General features: G+C 45.6%; 1 protein-coding gene across 1 annotated transcript in view; it reads right to left on the reverse strand.

The window, feature by feature from the left end:
* Window positions 1–210: 210 nt before the first annotated feature.
* The window catches only part of LOC104272127 (polypeptide N-acetylgalactosaminyltransferase 13-like), a 24,882-nt gene continuing 2,821 nt past the window's right edge, over window positions 211–22,271 (reverse strand). The window contains 6 exon segments of the mRNA XM_009867037.1: window positions 211–294; window positions 1,057–1,174; window positions 7,689–7,859; window positions 9,015–9,050; window positions 9,052–9,220; window positions 10,502–10,668. Coding sequence (XP_009865339.1) covers window positions 211–294; window positions 1,057–1,174; window positions 7,689–7,859; window positions 9,015–9,050; window positions 9,052–9,220; window positions 10,502–10,668 — 745 coding nt within the window.

Here is a 22,271-nt window from a genome sequence, read left to right on the forward strand (position 1 = left end):
TCAAAAAGAAGCCCACTAGCAGGCTTAAGTCAGAACCAAGCTCCTATACAGGGGTCTACATACATACAAGAAATATTCTTAGGGGCCTATTCACCAAAAAATGTCAAAATCCACTGATTTAACTCAGAGGTAGTTACTCTACCTTTCTATTTTAGTGGGAATTGAAGGGTTATAGTTACTAGAAAAAGGTGTGAAAATGTTTTCAAATTGTCAGTTGATCTTCTCTAGAAATACCGGCTTCACAAAAATCTTCAAGGCAGTTTCTCTCAATAGAAAACAGTCCGACAGCCCCGGCTGAAAACAAGAGACAAAAGAAGAAAGGAAAAAAACCACCAAAAAAACCCCCACCAAAAGAAAGGAGGATATCCCCTATGATGTGCTCGGAGTACTAGATGGGCTTTGCTTTGCATACTGACTAAAATGCATAAACTGTGATACATCCGAGATGTTCAAAGTCCTTTCCAACAATTGCTTATCAAAGACTCAATTTTCCAATTCCCTTTTATGTCTAAAGGAACAATTACTAACAGCATTTCACTCCAACTGATTTTATTCTTATCACGAGCAACATACCTATCCCCGGCAGAAACGGAGGCATTTTACTGCAGGCTGTGAAATTTCACTGCGAGCTCAGCTCTCACGCAGAATAAAAATCCCAGCCCGAACTTGCAAGCTCATGATGACATACACTTTCAAAAATTTCTTTTAAAACATATATTTGACTTTATTTTTTTTTTACAGTATTCAAATTTCTATTTTGCTTACGTCAGTCAACATTTGCACTAGCTCACGGGAAGCCTCATTTCTTTTATAAAGCCAGGTATTACTACAATACACAGCATTTTGAAAAGCATGAGAATTTCCAAACAGTAATAAAATGTTTCATGCTGTAAAAAGGACCAGAGCACTACAACGAGGCATTCCCAAATATCTTGAGAATTTCAGTTAACCCGCGACTTGCACGACAGCTAAAGCAGAAGGGCCCTGTCTGCAGCACAGGAACCATTAGAGCACAACTGTGTTTGTTGACAGAAAATGAAGGAAAACGGGAATTACCCTAAAAGACATTTCAAGATTCTCGCCACCCCAGATATCCATTCCTGCATCGTAAGTTCCTATCTCTTCAAAGTAGTTTCTGTCAATAGAAAATAGGCCACCAGCCATAGTAGGGGTCCTAGTTGAAAACAAACAGAAAAAGAAAATAATAAAAAAAGAAAAGAGGAAAAAGAAAAGAAAAAATACCTTTTGAAAGATACTGCGGAATTTATTAAGTGACACTACAGTACATTTCACTACCTCAGACATTTCAGCTATAAATATATTCTATGTACAGCAACTTATACATAAACTACTAACAGTACCGATGCGGTTCCGGCTGTGCACCCTTCGGGCAGAGCTCCCCCTGAGCAGGCGAGAGCGCTGCCCGAGGGAGCACCGAAGGATTGCGTCCTGCCCGCAAAAAACACATTTCCATAGATTTATTTCAGGAGCATTGTAATGGTAAAGTGGATGGAATTTTTTGGCCGCCTGCATCCAGAACAGCAGCAGTTCAAATCCAATCTGAAATGCTTAGCGAAGAGAGCTTAATGCCTCAGCTTTGCCTTAGAGGGAGACTAAATGTGCATAAAATTACCAGGCATAATCTCTCTTTAACAGGATTATAAATCCTTACAACAGGCAAATCCAGTCAGAGTGCAACTTCTCTTTGTGTAAAGATGTCCTATTTCCCCGTAAATATCTGCTCTGTGGTGTTTCAGCGTCCGAAACCCACGTGAAACGAGAAACGCTCACCCCCTGCACCACAGCTCTCCCGTGAGGTGTGCGGTGTGTGACCGCTCAGCTTTTTACCCCAAAGCAGAGGCTTTTAGCCCAAACGGGTCCCTGCAGGCACTGCAGTGTGTGCCCTCCCTTTCCACCAGCAGCACCCATCCCCCATGACCGATGGCTTTGGCGCGCTGGGGCTGCTGAGGTCTCAGCATCCCCCTACTCCCGGGTTTTGTGCTGGGGGGACCTCTGGGCACCTTAACACAGCTGCAGACCAAGCTTTGAAGGACAAGCATCACTCCTGTTTCTGTCCTCAGCTTCCAAAAGGGCTGTGGAGTGGTCGAGACCATGTTTTGGAAATGCAGACCCTGACGCCAGCTCAGTGCCCGTGAGTGCCAGCGCACACAGAGGCACCAGTACCGACAGCCTGTCGGCAGAGCAGTCGGGCACACAAAAGAACTCCTTCGGTCCATTATCTTATTTCACAGGATCACAGAATCACCCAGATTGGGAAAGACCTTTAAGGTCATCGAGTCCATCCATTAACCCAACACTGACGAGTCCTCAACTGAACCCCATCCCTGAATGCTGGGTCTGCCCCACTCTTAAATCCCCCCAGGGATGGGGACACCACCCCTGCCCTGGGCACCCGTCCCAGTGCCCGAGAGCCCTTTCAGTAAAGAAATCCTTCCTAATATCCAACCTAAACCTCCCCTGCCCATCTAAAGCTCGGTCTCCGAGCTAAACCACCCCCATATCTGCACCCGCGATGGGTCGGAGTGGGCTTTGCACCCACAGCCCCGCGGCGTGCAGAGGCTCCGAGCCACAGGGACGGTGCTGTGCTGCACGCAGCCCTGGCAGTAGCTTCTCATTTACTCTCAAGCACAACAAATCCAGGTAATTTGCTTGCTGTGCAAATATTCTGCCAGAGCTGACCGTCTTCACAGAAATAAAAAACAAAAATAAAAAAAAAAGCACAGTTTAGCAACAAAATAATGCTGGACCCTGAGTTACCAACACTTCTATTTTCTTCCCCCATACTCCCGGCACAGAAAGCTCAGTTAATTCACTGCCGGTGATTCGGACAGGGCTAAACCTGCCCAGGTGTCTAAGAGGCTTTAGTGTGAGGAGCACAAAACAAATCTTTCTTAATTGAGCTGGATGATCAAAAATGCAAAACATCCGATTTAAAAGCAATTCCTACTATTGGTTACCTAGAAATTCTGTAAGTCTGTGCAAAACTGCTTAATGCTGACAACCTTCCGCTTGTGACAGAAACCCTCCTCCTCTGCCTCCTCGCCGCCTCCTTCCTCCTTTCATTCCTCTCCCTGGAGGGAGACACTCTTTGCTTGAATGGTACAGAATTTCTTAAGCAGTTTTTGGATGATGCAGCTTCATCATACACACACAGAGCTGGGTTTTTCTGAATCGTCATCAGCAACTGTTAATAAAAAACGAGCAGGGAAACCTAATAACTCGCTAACACTGAAGGTGGAAGTGCCGAGTTTCATGCTGTAAAATGTAAGTAACTACGCACCAACATACAACCCGGCTTCTCAAATAACTGAAACGCAGCAGGCAGGACTATTCTCTGTTGTGTAATTTTAATGTTACACAAATAGAGCTCTCACTGCAAAAACAGCCAAAAAAAAAAAAAAGAATATTAGAAAGAGTAAGGGTTCCTACAGCTTTTTCCCCAGCTTTAGGTCCATTAGCTAGATTCACCTACTTGGAGTCTTACTAAAAATTACAGTAACGGGTTGTGAATACCTCTAATCCTCATTCAAACCTGCTTTTAATTTTATTTTGGAGATAGTGCCTACTTCTCCTTCCTGCAATTCCAAGTCTGGAAATATCCATAGAAATGTGCAGGGGAGAGGCTGTAACTGCCCGGCACAGGAGCACTTTATGTTTTTAACATCATAAATGCAAGAAGACAGATGTCTGTAAAGTGATCTTCGTGTGGACAAGTTTTCTATTGCCGCAGGCAAAATCGTAGAGGGGGAAACGAGTTCACTTGAAGACAAAGGATGTCCTTCAAAGTACAAATATTGTGCAGGATTTTTCAGTGGGAAAGAGGAATGAAAGGTTAAGCAGGACTTCAGCCGGCACCGCCCGCGAGCATTTGCCACTCCTGAGAGCGGCGCTGCCCAGAAACCTCTGGATTCCCAATGCCCAGATCTACTCACACCGGCTGGATCAGTCGCAGGAAGATTTAGCTTCAGCTCCACCCCAGCATGGGGCAGCCATCCAGGTTTTGCTCCAGAGAGCTCTCTGGGAACAGAAGTGGGGTCTGCTCTCAATATAACACGTTCTGACAAAGTCTGATCGCTCACAAAGTTTACAAAGCCGGCGGTTACACCAGCGACAGTGGGAATTACAGCATTTACTCCACGTGGAAACAAGGGAAAACCCTGAGGAGCATCAGAACAGCAAATGAAGAGCTTTTGCTGTTTAAAGAAAATATATATACACCCATTGCCATGGGTCCTGGGGGGCTGCTGGACCTTGCGAGCAAGAAACATACCCCTAAAGCCACACCTGGAAGCCCCTGTGAGCTCCACAGCTCAGTGACGTGTACACTCAAAGCCACAGGCTGTATCTGATTTCTGCAAATACACCTGGAAAAACACCTTTCAGCTGATTCTAGAGAACCTCACAGAATTAACTACTTGTCTTGAACAGCCCTGTCTCCAGGAACAATCTTTTCTTCAGGCATTTTTTCTAAATATCCCCTTCCTGTTCTCAACTTTATAGTTTCAGTCCCAGCAGAGAACTAAAAGCTCCGTGATGTTGCTTTTGCTTCTGATCGTTTTCTGTATAAAGAAAAAATGTAAGTATGTTAAAAATACTCCAAGAAATCCCAGAATGTGGTGACCACCAATTCCTATTCTCTCTTCCCCCAGGACAGGGAGCACCGAGGGGCTTGGAGCTGCTTTTGCCCAGGACAAATCCCCATCATCAGAGCTGCCCGCCTGCAAACCGGGAGTGCTCGCCAACTGGAAAGGCTTCTCCTGTCTCTGCAAAACCTGCGATTCTTTGGGGAAGATTTGCCATTTTACACTATTCTGGGAAAGGTTACGCTGTCACGGTGTTAGCTGCCCTGAGAAAAAAACGAGGTACAGGAAGAAGAGCACGAGAAGAGGAGGGACGTCAGGCTGGGGGATTAAGAACCAGAAGAAAATAAGGGGCAGGAGTGGTGGGGACCAGCGTTTGAAGAGCAAGAATAGGATATGGACCCCATCTTGGACCTGAACCCCGATCTCTCCAAGGCATCTCTCAGCAGAGAGGCACCCCCTCAGCCTTCCCCTGCTTGTTTGCTAAAAATATGACAAACAAGGTAACTTTTCTAATGGGTGTCGTCAAGAAAACTCCTTTACAGCTGTCTTGTGTGATGATTAGCTGCGGGGTTTTAATATCTGAGTCGCTGAATTAATTAATCTTTTCTCACTAAATCTAGAGATTCCAGCGAAGGCAGATATTTCAGTTGACTCAAATATCTAACTCGGGAATTTATCGGTTCCTCCCCCTGCACTGACCACTGAGCTCACATAAGTAACCTACCCCCACCTTTGCCATAAAAATCCTTACACAGTAACACAAGTGATACATAAATAATAAATTGCATATTAAATAATTCGTAGCTTGAAAACGTATGCATTATGATGCTAAATCCGAAAAGCAAAGCTAGGAATTCATGAACGTTACTATGGAGGATAAATATTTTAAGTACAGCTTTTGTCAATTATATCGATTTTTAAGGTAACAAAAAGCATAACTGGAGCGCCGTGGTTATGTTACGCCTACATGCAGAGAAACATGTAAGCCAAGGATGTTTGTCCAGTCTATTCCTATTCCATCAGTTACAAAGAAAAAATATGAATAAAGACATATTAATCTGCGCGAGACTGAAATAATGCCACAGAATGGGGAAAGCAATATGGAACAAATAAAACAAATAAAAATAAAACCCTCAACAATTTGTTTCTAAGTTTTTGGTATGGGTTAGGCTTTTGTTTATTTTTATCCTCCTATTTTTAGAATGTTCAGGTGGCAGCAGCTGCCAAACCCATTCTTAATCTAGCTGAAATATTATACTTTTTCTCTTTGGATGCAGAATTTAGGATCGTATTTCTGACACCTCAGGACTGAGGTACTGCTGCAGGCCCTTGGGCTGTGTTGGGTAAGCTTTGGAAATATGCACAGGAAGCAGCTGATGGCTTATTAAATATACTTTCCTATAGGAAAGGACCCAGGCAGCTCCACAGTTCGCTGCATTGCTGGGCCAAGAGGGAAAATGAAACAGGGATCACCTTCTTAGGACACCGCAGAGACCAAAACGCCTCCACGATGGGGTCAGAGAGCACACGTATCTGACTAAAAGCCGGTTTGGGGGCCTAAGGCAGCCACCTCCTCGCTCGAAAGCACTGGTGTGACTGGGAACTACCGAACATGTGGCACTTGGCATCGACCTCGGACTCCTTCTCTAACACCCATCCTGCCAGGAGAATCCCAACAAGCCCAGGCAATCACCAGCTAAAAGCTGGGGGGAATAAAAAGAGAAAAAAAAAAAAAGAAAGAAAAAAAAAATCTACTTGTTTGTTTTAATAACTCTAAGAGTCAATTACACGTCTGATTCTGGATTAAGTTTAAGTACTCCTCCATTTCAAGATAAGGAAACAAGAACCGGGATTTGCATTTCTTCGGCAAGTCCCCGTGCCTGAGCTGATGCGCACTGGAGACATGGGACATGTGGAGCGCAGCGACCGAGGCAGCAGCAGCTCGTTACGATAATTAACGCCACCAATTTTAACCCACACCTCGGCTAGAATGAAAAAGCTGCTGGCAGACTTCGTGGCTGAGTGGTAGTATCTCTGATCACAACAAAAACAGTTCTCTCAACTCAAAACCAGCTTCACCCTCCCCTCCACTGACCACAGGGGCTGCTTCTCCTGCGACATCAAGCCCTTCCCTGCCTCCAAAGGACGAACAACGACAGATTTCGGCCGTTTCCTGGTGTAAGGCACTCTGAAAGGCTTTTTTCTTTCTCCATCCACTGCCTTACCTGGAAGCGTTTCGCAAAGCTGGGCTGTGACTGCTCTCCCCTGAGCTGGCTCCCCCTTCACCTGCCTGTTGCTCACAATCGGGAATTCTGCCTGTTGCGCAGGACTGCAATTCTGTCCACTTCATCATGTCTCAGGTTTGAAACCATTACATCCACTTGTGAAAGCTTTTTTTCTTTTTGCTTTTTCTTTTTGCCTTTTTTTAACTTTTCATGAAGAGCACAGAAGCTATTAGAGCTGAGCAAAGAACCCATTGTAAGTAATTTATCCGATTTGTTCTGTTTCAGTTTATTTCAAAATTTTTCTAGAGGTTTTTGTTACAGCTCATGGTTTGAGCAGTGAAATGAAGGTCAGAATGAGCACGGGAATTCAGGAAATATTCTCAGATAATTTCTGACTCAGTGTGCACAGTCATCAATTTTATTTTCTAGGCAATTAAAGCATCCACTTGAAGTGGAAATCATCATAATCGAATACTTGGGTTTAATGCTCAAAAATGTGCATTTCAGAAGTATGTTCTAACATTTGCCTTAAAGTTCGAAAAACCAGTAACATCTGTAAGCACAAGGTCAAGCAGCTGTTGGCAGAAAACGAACGAGGGAACTTAAAAAGCAGGGAATATTTGGAATTATCCAATGTTGAAAAGAGGATACAAATGAGTTTTCTCAGCTCTGATAACTTCATTGCAGCATTAGGATGGGTCAGATTTTGGGTGTCCTCTAGCTTGAGCAGTGTGCCACAACTATCTGACATGTGTGCTCTGATACTGCAGCAAAATCTTAGGTGTCAAGCATTATCATCTACATAAACAGGTCCACAGGAGAATCAAACAGCAGGGTCCTCCTGATTCACTCTCCTTACCTCACAGGCAAGGTCCTGTCTCCTTTCCTCCTGTCCATCTCTCTCTGGGGAACCGGGTACCAGCGAAAGTTAAGTTTCCAGTTAAACCCTCCGTAAGTCATATCGGATCCAGCCATGTACTCAAACGTGTCATCGCTGATCACATCAATGATGGGGCAGACAACAGTTCTCCTGCAGAGAAAGAAAAAAGGCTTTTTAAAAACAAAATAGTTTTGATGTCAGGACATTGAATATCGCACTTATTTTGAGGCTTCTCTGCACAAAACCTCATTTACCACTGCTGTGTGCAGGTCTGCTCTCCCAGGTCTTCTCCCCTTTTCTGCTGTCCACAGCTTTTTGGACATGTCAACTGCTTGGTGCACCCTGAGAGGTGCCCACACCCAGCCCTGCCTGGGGCACCCCCGTTCCTTGCGTGACATTCACGTAATGATTTAGCACCGTCAGTATAAGCACAGCAGAAGCTTGAGAGTTTGGCCCATGCGAACCTCTCCAAGTCCAGCATGGCCAAGTGCAAGGTCCTGCACATGGTTTGGGGCAATCTCCAACATGGACACAACACTTGGTGTTGGTTGACGAGAAGCTCAGCATGACTCCACCATACATGCTCCTAGCCCAGAAGTACAACCACATCCCGGGCTGCATGAAAAGTAGCGTGGCCAGCAGGTCAAGGCAGGTCATTCTCCCTCTGTCCTCTGCTCCTGTGTGGGAGCTCACCTGCAGTTCTGTATGAGAAGGGCACAGACCTGCTTGAGGAGGCCACAGAGACAACCAGGGGGTTGGAGGACAGGTTGAGAGAGTTGGGCTTGTTCAGCCTGGAGAAGAGAGGGCTCTGGGGAGACCTTATAGTGACCTGCCAGGGCTACAGGAAAGCTGGGGAGGGACTCTTGATCAGGGAGTGTAGGGATAGGATGAGGGCTAATGGTTTGAAACTGAAAGAGAATAGACTTAGATTAGATTTAGGAAGAAATTCTTCACTGTGAGGGCGGTCAGACACTGGCACGGGTTGCCCCGAGAAGCTGCGGTAGCCACTTCCCTGGCAGTGCCCAAGGTGGGGTTGGATGGGGCTTGGAGCAGCCTGGTCTGACAGGAGGTGTCCATGCCCATGACAGGGGGCTGGAACAAGATGAGCTTTAAGGTCCCTTCCAACCCAACCCATTCTGTGAGTCTATAAATATCTTCCTGAATATTTTTTTAATTAAATCTTCATTTTCAGATCAATGAATTGTTCTTATTTCTACTGTTGAGCAGCACAGTGAAACCAAGGCACGGCCCAGAGGCAGGACAGGCAGATGCCCCTGTCCTGGAGGCAGAAGGGGCCACCCTTACCTGTCCTCTTTTATCCTGGCCAGCAGCGGCTCCACAGCCCAGGGTGCACTCGCAGTGCGCGTCCAGGAACGTGATCACCTGCCCTTTGGAGGCCGCTGCCCCTCGCAGCCGCGCGCGGATCAGTCCCGACCTCTGCTCCATCCGAATGATTTTTATGGAAACTTCCAGATTTTTCACGTAATTCTCTAAGGAGGCCTTCAAAAACTCTGCCAAAGATAATTGGGGGAGGGGGTAAAAAAAACAACCAACCAAAAAAAACCAAACAACAAGGAACAAAATAAACACAGAAGAAAAACATTATTTTTCAGCTAGGTTCAACAACTACCGAGTTCATCCAGGCTGCCATGCACAAACGCTGCTGGACCTCGAGAGATGTGTTTTGACATATTTTGAGTTTTCCCAAAGACCGAGAGGTGAGCTACGCAGGTTCAGTCCCACAGAAAACAGCCCCCATGTACACACACATCTGCCAGAGTACCTCATGAAAATAGCACAGAAATGTGAAATATGTCACCATTGGCTTCCCTGAAGCAAACCAACAACCAGCAGTTAGTGCAAAACAACGATCCTTTGGCTAATTCGCCTATGGGTTAAACACAAATATGGCTATTTTGGACTAATTTCAACATTTAAGCCCTCTAGGAATTCAAAACTCTGCTTTCAGGGAAAAAGACTTGGGCTGAAGTCTTCCTCCACCTTCTGGCACAGAGAAACATGAAGCCTACTTGTTTTTGAAGCAGGGAAATCCAGGAGAGTAATTAGAGTTCAGTCAATGCTGCGTGGGGCAGAAATACAGGATGGCTTAGCCTGCATCCTCTGTCCCTCGAGCAGTTACAGCTGGACATTATATTTGCTGTTATAAACATCTGACTACTCCGGGAAAATATATCATTCCATCGATTCCGTTTATAGAATCAGTGTGATTCCTTTTACAGGTAACGTGTTTTACATGCATATAGTTTTCTTTCTAAATTCTGGGTTAAAGTAAAGTACAGTAAAGTACAGTAAAGTACAGTAAAGTAAAGTAAAAACTACAGTAAAGTGAAATAAAATTTATAAACTGCCAAGGCTGAAAGAAATGAATGACAAACAGGAGCATTACAAGGCAATTGGCTCAGAGTGGGTATTCAGGAAAATCCAAAACAAAGGACAGGGGGGTTTGAGAGACAGCGAGACAGAGATGTGGAAAAGGATTGTCTTTTGCAGTGATACGAAATGATTAACCACAGTGTAGGAGCACCGCACATACGACTGACAACCTGATAACAAACCCTCGCCTCGGCTCCTCTCTCCGTGTCCTTCAGCTCTGCCCACACGCCCCAGAGGCCGTTTGCTGCTGATCCCAGCAGCGCTGGGAGATGCTCGGTGAGCGACGCAGGTCCGGTTCCGTCCTGACGAAAGGCAGCCACGCTCCCACACCCCTTTCCTGCAGGATCCTCAAGCTAAAGCCACGTGTGGAATATGGGACTCCCCATCCCAAAACCTACCCCTCTCGCTGGCATCGTCCACCAGGATGATTTCGGAAAGCAGGCGGTGCGGCGAGCGGTTGATCACGCTGTACACCGTCCGGAGCAGCGTGCTCCAGGCTTCGTTGTGAAACACAATAACCACGCTCGTGTTGGGCAGCTCGTCAGGGTAGACTTTTGTCTTGCACCTGCCAAAAAATACAGAATAGAAGCAAAGGGAGGTTAAGCTTTACAAAACCCCCTAAAGAGCTCTATCAACAGGCCAGCCTGGGAAAGGAGCATCCAGACTGTTGAGCAGGATACATTTCAAACTGGTTACTTACCTCTTCAAGCTCCCAAACCAGGAGCCCAAAAGCAAAGGGAATTGCAAAACCTGTTTTCTTGCCGAGAAAACACCACGGAGCACGCAGGGGAACGTGCACCGGTGTGTTCACAGCTCCCTCGGACTCCTGCTCAATACCCCGAGATATCAGCAGCCTCAGCATCAACACGTCCTGACATCGCAAAGAGAAAACTCCCAGCTGCAGGCAGGGCGTGGGGCAATTAATATAAAGTGTATTGAGCAGTTACCGTTAGGTCAAATAAGCCTTTTATTGTGACAAATCCCAAATTCTACGGTTAGAAGTCCACAGTCCTCTGAGAACTTCCCATCTTTGGTGGTTGCTCAAAAAAAAGAGAGAAAATACTGCTTTCTAGAACTCTCTATTGACAAAAGGTCAATGATAGCACCTATTTTTGGAAAAAGTAGAAATCAAGACAAAGTGAGCAACAGATAGCAAACATTGCTGCTCTCGTGGAATAAATTAAAGCTATTTGGTTATTACGAAAGACAACCCAAACTTCTGCATATTCATTCCAGATTTCAGACACACGGCAAAAATGCGATCACACCTGCACTAACCCAGGTCAAGACACGTCACCTGAACACAAGCAGTATGGATTCTTAAGTCTCACTGTGACTTAAAATCATTTGAAATGTTTTTGGCTGTTTTGTTAGCGTATAATTTTCTGGCTCAGCTGTTCCCACTGTTCACTGGTTCAGGAAAGCATTTCCAGAAGGGGCAGGTGAGCGTGCACGTACTTTCTTCAGCAGCAGCACACACACACTGGAGAGTTAAACTGCAGCTAAAGGGTGAAGAAATCACGTACAGCCGCTTCTTTGTAATACCACAAATCTGAAGCTCCCCTAAAAGGTTCTAAATCACTTATTCATCAGTGTTCATGTATCCCGTATTCTCTGACAGTGACAGAGGCTCAGCATCTCACTTTTGTGTTATTGAAAAACCAGCAGTACCTGCTCAGGAGTAGCTCCCTCCATACTCTTATCAAGGGGCAAGACAACGAAGGAATAAGGGCCCTGAAGAAAAGTCAGCTTCTCCACACAGTTTCTTTCTTAAACGTCATCTACCGTAACAAAATTCTCTTTAGCCTTTTCCTTTGTCTTGCTGACATTTAAAGAAAAATAGATCAAAAAACATCGTGACCACAGCTTTCAAAGTACAAGGTGAGGGGAGAATACAGAAAAATACCGAACAGCACTGACTTCTGTGGGACCGGCAAAATGTTCAGGGTATGTGTGTATGCATGTTTATACACACACATAGAGTGAACAACAGCAAATCCAGTGCTGATATATATATATTTATGTGCACACCCACAGAAACACACCAGGCTTGACACCATTTCAGTGATGACCACTGAAATCTGCTGGCAGCCATCCCACCTGCAACAACTTCAGCAATTACTTAACAACACAACAACTGCTGAAAACCATTGATTAGGATTCAGATTCCAAACTCAAACTAACAAATAAAAGTCCTTTCCCAGTCACCACACAGGAGGACACCCTCCGTTTTACCCAGAGGTGTCTGAGGGAGGGTGAGCCCAGCAAGACAGGACATTATGTCAACAGCAAAAAAAAAAAGACATTTTGAATTGTTTGTTTCCAAGGCACAGCAGAAGTTTTCCTCGCACACATAATTGCCCTTGGAAAGCGTCTCGTGTCAGCCCTGCCATCTGAAAGTCAGGTATCAAAGACTGAAAACCAGAAAGGCTGTAGTACAAAGCTCAGCGCTGTTCATGTTCGGAGATGTTTTCCAGAGCTTAACATCACACTTCAAAGCATGTACAAAGCTGGAATAAATTCTGCTTGTCTCGTATTCCACAGCAGTCATTTTAATTGCATTTAAAACAGATACAATCTCAGAAATTCAAAAAGAACTACCGCACAAGATTATGTTAAAAAATAATTAGAAATGCACGTCATTAGTGAAACAAGACAAGGGATATGTACATTGTAATACTACAACCATACTGTGGGTGCATGATGACTATTCTTCCTCTTAAAGTAATTCCCGTTGCCGTTTACAGCACATGCAGCAGAAAGCAATCGCAATCTGTACAAACGTGGCTCATCTGTACCCTGCCCCTCACCTCGCTCCTGGCCGCGATGGCCACGCTCTTAACTCTAAACTCGCTGCACCTCTTTGTGGGCTGATTCTTCGCTTGAGGATGCCTCCCAGCCCAGCTCTGGGCCATTTTCCTGCACAGTCAGTGAACGGACGCAGCAGAGGTGGCCAAGGAGGTGCTGGAGATGGTGCAAGGCCAGCAGGAGAAAAGCACAGCCAGGAGAGACCCGGCATCCCGACACTTCCCCGTTCCAGCCCCAGTGAGCCGCTGTGTGCAACGGCCAGGCAGGCTCCCCTGCTTTCCCTCAACAACTGCAGCAACAAATCCACTGCTTCCCACCACAGATCTTGTACCCCTGCTATGCCCAAGAGTACCTACACAGAGACCACCTTCTGGGATGAGTATCTTGGTGGAGCACATCCCGTCCCAGACTTAAAGGGGACTACAAGAAAGATGAGGAGAGACTTTTACAAGGACACATAGTGGTAGGGTAAGGGGTAATGGATTTAGAGAGGGTGGATTTAGATGAGATGCAACGAAGAAATGCCTCACTATGAGGGTGGTGAGACCCTGGCACAGGCTCCCCTGAGAATTTGGGGATGCCTCATCCCTGGTAGTGCCCAAGGCCAGGCTGGATGGGGCTTGGAGCAACCTGCTCTGGTGGGAGGGGTCCCTGCCCATGGCAGGGGCTTGGAACGCTGCAAGAGTGTAAGTTTAGCCTAGATCTAAGGAAGAAGTTCTTCCCCCTGAGGGTGCTGAGGCACTGGCACAGATTGCCCAGGGAGGCTGTGGATGCTCCATCCCTGGAAGTGTCCAAGGCCAGGCTGGAGGGAGCCTGGAGCATCCTGAGCTAGTGGGGTATGTCCCTGCCATGGCAGGGGGGTTGGAACTAGACGATCTCTGAGGTTCCTTCCAACCCAAATCACTCAATGACTCTGTGATCTTTAGGGTCCATTCCAACCCAAACCATTGTGTGGTCCTGTGTGAGGGTAACACCTCAGGGATCTGGGCTCTGCAGTGCCCTGTGTCCTTCCCCAGGGAAGGCTCAGTCCCCACTGATCTCCACCCTGCCCTCGCAGTACACCTCTAAGGGTGTCTCAGCCCCAAAGACACGCCCGACAAGCAGTGCATTCTCTTCAAAGTGCACAAAAGGTAATAAACTGTTACGTTCCTTTACTGAAACAACAACAGTGACTCACGCTTCGTTTTTTCCTAATTCATAGAATCCAAAAATATACCATGAGCTGAAGAAGCAATAATTAAGTCATCTGCTACTCACAGGCTACTAAACACACGGGCTCCTTCCCCGGTCCCCCTGCACGATTTACAATGCAAACTGATTGTTCGACGCACACTCGCACCTGGAAATACTCTCCCAGCAGCATTGCTTTTTCTCATGCAGTCATCGGATGTTACTTTATGAATACACATGAAGTAAATACAGCTGTTTAAATGTGAGAAAAAACACATTTTCCAAGATCAATAACACGGAAACAGAGCACGACTCTACCTATTTACCATCCTTCCCATTGGCTGTGTGCAAATTAAGCGAGCGTGCAGGGCCGCACTGTGCCTTTATCCCTTCCAGAACCGTGTCGAAGCTCTCAGGGAAGCAACTCAAGGCAAAAAAAGATCTCAGATGAAAGCAAAGTATTTGGAGTGGGAAAAATGAGACTATAACTTTTATGACTATAACAATTTATGATGTAGTATTCTTTTATATGATGCATTTGGGAACACAGAGAACCGCATAGATTATATGATTTGAGGGATTTTCATGATTAATTACTCTGAACTTTTTGGGATCCCAAACTGCAGGCACAGACAGACTGAGAAAGCAGCAACCGTGCACGCTGCAGCCTTCAGTAATCAGAGGCGGTGGAAATGAAGGACAAGAAACAGAAAAAGGGTGAATGCACCATTTCCCAGTGCTAAATTAGTAAACCCTGGACTTGCCACATGCTGCATCTCTGTCTTTTCTTTTGATTCATATTTATGTTCTGATTAATACTGGATGTGCAACAGTGGCAGTGTATTTATTCAAGTACCTAACAGATATGCGGTTACACGTATTTATATAAGCAAGTATGTAGATAGTTTTATTTATCTACACATACATAGAAAACCTACATATATGCACCTATGAAACCTTACCTTATCTCTATGGGATAGGAAAGGTCTCCTCACAGAAAGGCATTTGCAACAAACGGTGTTCTTGAATATACGGGTGCAGCACTACATTCCACTGGAATCCCAATTTCCAGCATCAGAAAGCATCTACGATTGTGCAAAAGCATCGATATATGCAGGAAGCACATGTAAGCTCCTCACCTCTCCTTCTTTGCCTTAGTGACAGGTAATGTCTCTTTTTGCGCTTGCTTCCGTTTTGCTTCTTAGTCCCTGTCTCTCTCTCCCCTGAATTCTTGCAAAACCTGCTATGTCATACCTCAGCCTGCTGCTGTATTTCTTCCCAGCTGATCCAGCAGCCTTGAATGTCACCCACTGCCGCCATCGGGTACCCACCGAACACGGGCAGTGCTCAGAAACTGAAGTGGTATCAAGACATAAGAAAAAAACCCCAGTTTCACAGTAATGCTCATAAAAAGCCAGACCAAGGAGTGGTGTAAGCCAAAGTCATGAACTTACCATAAGGCAGAAAGATCCTCTGCACGAGAGGAACAGCACTGGGGCTGAGCAAACTGCCAAAACATCAGTTTTAAAGCGAATTAATTCAATAAATTCATCTTTTTGTAGATGTGGTTACCTTCTGGTGAACTTTACACCTTGCGCTTCTTTCACTGCCTTAATTTAGCATCGTGCCCACACGTATTATTTTTGAAGAATGATCACGAATAACTTCACACGAAATAGAAGAGTTCACCTTTAAGCTGCACACCACACGTACTAGAAGATCTCCCTGGATGCGATTGCATTCTTAATCGGAATATCATCTCGCACGCCAATCCTTAGAAGAACGTTTACCAGGTCTCAGATGAGCTGGGAGAAACTCAGGCATTGACAGGGTGACACCAACGCTCATTTTTTTTTAAGGTAGGGCTCTGGGTGGCCAGCGGCTGGGGTGGGCAGCAGCTGAAGGTGGGCTGAGGACGTGGTGGATGTCGGACAACATCAACTCTGCCTCAATGCCTCTGAGTTCACAGGGATTTCACTCCAAAAGCTGTCCCGGCACCAAAGTGTTCCAGCTCCACTATACAATACTGTCAAAAGCCTTCCAAAAGGTCATGATTGTGTATTGATTAGAGCCGCGGAAGTTTTCTCTGAAAAGCAAGCGGAGGGGTGACCTGAAAGGAGTGAACAGCCAGAGACCAGTCAAGGGCAGACCCTGCTGCACCGTCAGTAATTGCCTGTCACCGTGCCTCACCCTTCTTCCCGCTCCTGGCACCTTCCCAATGAAAACAGGTGGCAAGATACACCCTGAAAAACATTATGAAGCTGCTTATCATGACAGACTACTTCGAGGCGGTTTTGATGTTCAAATCTCGCAGCTGGTGAGGCTCAGCTGCTTCGTAAAGGTGCATTTTGTGGAGCACATGGCTCCCACTGCAACGAAGCAATCGAAAAACCTGGAATCCCGCTCCCAGAAAATCCCTCGCAAAGGTCCTGCAGCCTCCCATGGTGACGCCGGTTTTGCCGTATGAAGAACCACAGCTCAGGGCTCAAGAAGCCACCGTCCCTGGGACACTGCCAGCATCTCGGGCATCTGCCCCCATATTCACTCACGGCATTGTGCCAACGCCACCCCGTAGCTTTGTGGCACAAGAGCTGGAATTCAGGCTCACCTCTTGTTATTATGAAACATGGGAAGCCCCAAACGTGCCATTTCTCATCCTCCCTGACACCGATCACCTGCCTGAGAGGAGTACACGCCGTCTCAACGCTCGGGTATTACTCACCGCTGCAGAGGCGAACGCATCACCGCTGAGCGAAGCTGGCAGCCAGTCCCGCTTCTTCATCTCCCCCTAGACCCGAAACACATCGCCATCGCATTCAGGTACCTCGCAAGATGCCAAATTATATCAACGTGCCCTGGTGAGATGTCAAGGTACATTACACTACTTTATTCTCTGCTCTGCCATACCTGGCTTTCAAGAGCGCGCTTGTGCATCACGTTATTCCAGTGGGACAGTGCTGGCCTCCACGGAAATAATCAAAGTATTTCCATCTGCCACTAAGCTTAAACAGGTTTTAAAAGTGTAAGGAAATGAGGGCTTAATTTAAAAAAAAAAGTATATATTCTAGCAAAACAACATCACAACGTTCAGGAGTAATGGAAAAACAGTTCTCGTTTCGCTCCACAAGGAACGGCAACCAGAACCCACCTCTCTTTGCTCAAGTGGTTTTGAGATGCCGACACAGGAAGCCAAAGCAGCACCGGCTGAGCTCCAGCCATTGGGGCTGCTACAGCATCCTCGGGCCCTCTGCAAAGCCAGGCTTCGGGCAACCATGTTTACAAAAAACTGCATTTGGACAACGATTCCATATCACAAATCTTCCCTTCAAACCTGTTAAGCGTGCCATGTGGAGATAACCGCTGCACCTGTTGGGTTTGTTTTCTAAACCTCACATGTTGGAGCACAAGTTAACCATCCCCAGTAAACAACTCATTTCTAGATTAAGCACTAACTCATGTTCTCTGAGAATCCTACCGCCTGAAATAGCCTCCTCCTAGCTCGTCTGAATAAAATCTCTAAGTCACTTACGGAACTTGAAGCTCAATAACGAAACGCACGCTACAGTACTAAGACCAGAAGACCATCCATGCGTTTGAATTCCCTGCCAGCACCGGAAAATTTGAGCGTGACCTGTCGTGTCTCCCCTTGTGCCACAGGCAGAGGCAACTCTCGGCTCGGCAGGAGCTGCAGACGGGTCTGTCTGACAGCTCAGCCCAGAGAAATCACGTACCTGTAAGAGATCCTGCTGCAGCATTTCAACGCATCAGCTTTAAACTCGACTTTAATAAATCTACTTACATCACGCCCGTTTATATTTTAAACTGAAATTTATGCAAGTGAAGGGTAAATAGAAAATAATTGAATGGGAATTTATTACACTTAGAGGAAAGCAGAGCTGTGCCTGAACTGCGGGTACCTTGTCTTGCTAAATTTATTTTATCAAAATACTCCAAAGCTAACCAATGTTTATATCCAGCGGATGATGGATGTGAATGCACCTTATGAAAATTGTTCTCTGGTGTTTCATTACAGAGTATAAATAGGTTTGTAGTTTGTAGGAGCAAAGACCCTTCACTCACACCTTCAGCTGTCACTGTTCATAAAGCTTCAGGTATAGCCTTGAATATCAACTCTGCCGGGGGGGATTTTCAACCCCAAACTCCATTTTAATGTTTTAGAAGTTACCTCAGCAGCCATTTGCTCAACACTCAAAGCTCCTTTACGCTGGATGAAGAACGCAGTAACATAGCAGAGCAGTGCCAAGCCCTGGCACGGGCTGTCCAGGGCAGGCGTGGAGCCCCCAGCCCTAGAGGGATCTAAAATCCAGGTACATGTGGCACTCAGGGACATAGGTTAGTGGGGAGCCTGGCAGTGCTGGGGTAACGGTTGGTCTCCATAATATTAAAGGTCTTTTCCAACTCAAATGATCCTATGATTCTACTAAATGCAAACAGTGTAGAGGGGACTATTTCAGGGGACTATACTAGCAGCCCCTTCTACTTTCTCCACTTCTTCCAATAAAAAGTCAAAGATCTGTAACAGAAATTGCAGATCAGACCTGGCTTTCTTGCATAGCTTTTGATCATTAACATCATTCTATCCCCAGTGCTATTTTTTTTATATTACATCATTGCTCAATCTTCTCTGAAATTCACCGAGCTCACCTCAACATTCTCCTACTCCTTAATTTTTTTTTTTAAAAAATATTTGAACAGAGATGTGACGTGATGGTAGAGCCATCTGCATACCTGCTGATCAAAGTTGAACCCAGGCTTTTTACTGCTTTGACTGCTCAGTGCTCGGCTGCCTGCAGAAATGAACTTTTATTGATGATCTGATTGTAGAAGCACCATCTAATAGGCTGCACAGCTGAGATGGCATTTACTTGTCTCACTTGCCAGGCTCTTTAAAATAAATAAAAATATAACAACACGGTTTAATCATTAAGGACTCTTGTTTCAGTAAAGAAACTACGATTAGTTTTTCTTGCTGTTGCATATAATTTCGCAGGCTCTTCTCACTTCTCGGCCAAATCCAGAGACTCAGTCCCACCTTGCCTGTTGACAAGCACGTGTAAAAGCCGAACTGCATTCCTCGCACCAACTGGTTTGGCCAACAGCAGCCATCGCAGTAACCTTCCTTCTCTGATCCTCGGCTTGCCAGGCAAAGGGGACAGCTCTACATGAAGGAAGCAATTTCAAGCTTGAACAGTCTTGCACTATTAAATCAGAAAATTGAGTTACAGCCACTTCACGGGTGGACTCTGCTGCCGGCGAGGGTCAGGATCAGCCTGCGGGCACACGGCGGGGACTGTCCGGGGAGGACGAGCTGTTGAAGGAAAGGCTGAACTGCTGCAAGGTCAATCTGCCCGAAAAAGCCAACCTTTCTGTTTAAATACTACATGTTTTTCTAAAGCACATACCACAGCACAACGAAATACCTACCAGCTTAACCTACCATCATTTCATTATTTAGAGTATTTACAGGAAAACTAGGAATGTGCTTATCCTCACAATGGGGATAAGACATACTTTAAAAACATGAAAACAGCCATACATTTTCAGTACAGAAGACATGCAAATCAGAATCTTCACTTAAGCACCCTCATCATGCCCATTTTCACTCTGGGGAAAAAGCTCCGTGCCAGCTGTCCTGCAGACTCTTTGGGAGAAGATAAGATGGGAAGGAGGTGAGGTCCCACCACGAAGGGCTTCCAAGGCAGCCTGCAAATTAAAGACTAGAAAAAAATGCAACCAATCCCTGCCAATCGGCATCGAGGTTATCCCTGCTTTTATATGAACTGTTTAAGCATTTACTTGTATTCAAAGTCACTTGAAGCCACAAATACAGGAAACAAACCTATCTTCTTTAGATCAATTCTTCTACAAATCAGATCATTCTTTGTACTTACTGCGGTGATATTTTGGGGGCCTCCCCTGTAAGGCCACTACCCCACGCTGACAGCAGTGCAGCCAGGAACTGAAACTTGTTTTCAATTATTTTAACACTAAACAAGGAGCTGACTTCTTCTAGTTTACATGTCCTCATACTAACTGCCTGACTCCAAAGCAGACTACAGTCCAGACGAATCAGCACGTCAAGGAGAAGCAGGTTTATCTTTCTGGAAAAAAGACTCTCTGGAAGTCTTCTGAACAAAGGACATCTTCACAGATTCATGTGTATCGATGTCTACACAGAAATGCCAGTATTAAGGATCGAGAACTAAGCAGGCCGCCAGCCAGATGCAGTCCCTTCTCCCTATCAGCACTGCTGCTCCTTTGGTTCCCCTCCAGGTGCAGAGAAGTTTAATCCATTTTCAGATTAACAAGAATAAGCCACTTCCATTCCAATGAGTTGTATGGCAGCTCTCGAGCACTAGGCAGGGAGCTTGCATCGACGACCTTCTCTCAAAGGTATGACAGCAACAAATTTTTAATTTTAGGAGCAACCCTGTGTGTAAGAAAGTCGCGATGGTTGCTACTGCTTTGGCAGCATGGGCAAACAGAGACTTCAATAATCAGGAAGAAATTAGTAAAACCATAAGCTAGTCCAGGCAGGGCTTTATCAGGCTTCCAACGGGCATGGCCACAACACGAGACTCACAAAACCAGTTGAGATGCCATCTGTTGACTCATAAACATATTTTTCTCATAGCTAAAGAACTGCTTTTCTGTTTTAAATCTTAACAGTCCTTAGCTAATTTATATGTTGGGAAGCAGCTTTGATCTTACTCAGATTACCTGCAGGTACTTTCTCTCCCTACTGGCAGTCACCTTGGGTGATTTTTGCCCCCTCAACAAGCTGGAATAATTTCTAAACTGCCATTTCAAAGCAATTTTGAGCCAAAACTAATTACTGATTTCTCCCTGAGCGTACTCGTTCATGAGCGGTTTACGGATTCTCTCTGCGTAACTGCATACACACAGGAAAATCTTTTAAAATAAATTACCTTTTAATTATATGAAGCTGTAAGCACATAAACCTGGCAACAACGGAACTCTACGTACTTTAGCCACCACGACTCTGAGTTGAAGAAAAATCAATACAACACTTTCTGGTGCAACACAAACGGATTAGACATGAACATCACAAAACAACTCACCCTCCCTTATCTGGGCTAGATTCCATGAAGGACAAAGAGTGGTTTCGCCAAAAAAAGAATCTAATCAAAGCTTCCTGCCCTGTAACAGAGTTCGAGGCACTAAAGGATTTTCACAGTCGTTTCACAAACAATGTTTTTTCACAGGCAGTAACTGCCACCTCTTCAATACTTCTTCCAGAGCCTTTTTTCCCCCAGCCTGGGACAGCCTGTCAGATGTTTTGCTTTGAAAAAGCCAGCATAGAACTACAGCACCGAGTTAACGCCACGACTAAAATTCATAAAATCACGTGAGCTTGTTTCTGATCAGAAATGTATGCTCATCAGCACATGGAGGCAAGCACAATGCAATGGCTGACTTCAACTTAAACTTCAACCATAAGAAAATCCAATTATAAGGGTTTTGCAATTTGTAGTATAGCACATGCAACCTTTACTGACCCAGAAAAGGCTGAGGATGGATTTTTTTCCCTTGCTGGGGAAAATACATGGAAAGAAAACCAAACATTTCCAGGTTGAATTTTTAAGGTTTAATTGATAGCTAGTTCAAATTAGTCCTAACACTTTGCATTTAGGGTTAAACCACAGTTGGAAGTCATAAAACCTTCTAAAGGCAGGAGGAACGGGCAAGCTGAGGTTTTATTTTCCTTGAAGACAGCGTGTGGCAAGTCAGACACATCACTTTCTGCTTTAAGCCTGTACCTGACACTGCCAGGAGCAGCAAGAGGGCACGCCTGAGAAAAACTCCACCAGCTCAGTTTGAAACCAGCCCAAGATGGAAACTCGCTGCGTCTGTCAGGGACACCTCGCACAAGACAGAGAAGAGGAGCGTGCTCAGGAAGGCTGCTCGTGGCCATGGCTCCCCTCTGACCCCCCAAGACCCCCCAACAGCCCCCACAGCACAGGAACCCTTCACGGCACGGCACAGGGAAACAGGAAAACAGCACCTGCACGCAGCAAACTGCTGGCGCACGATGCAGACAATAAGAAGGCCACAACATGCCCACGGTTAACTAGTCCCACATAGAATCACAGAATGTCGGGGTTGGAAGGGAGCTCTAGAGATCCCCCAGTGTCACCCCCTGCCAGA

Source organism: Apaloderma vittatum, unplaced genomic scaffold, assembly GCF_000703405.1.
Source record: "Apaloderma vittatum isolate BGI_N311 unplaced genomic scaffold, ASM70340v1 scaffold8803, whole genome shotgun sequence".
NCBI lineage: Eukaryota > Metazoa > Chordata > Aves > Trogoniformes > Trogonidae > Apaloderma > Apaloderma vittatum.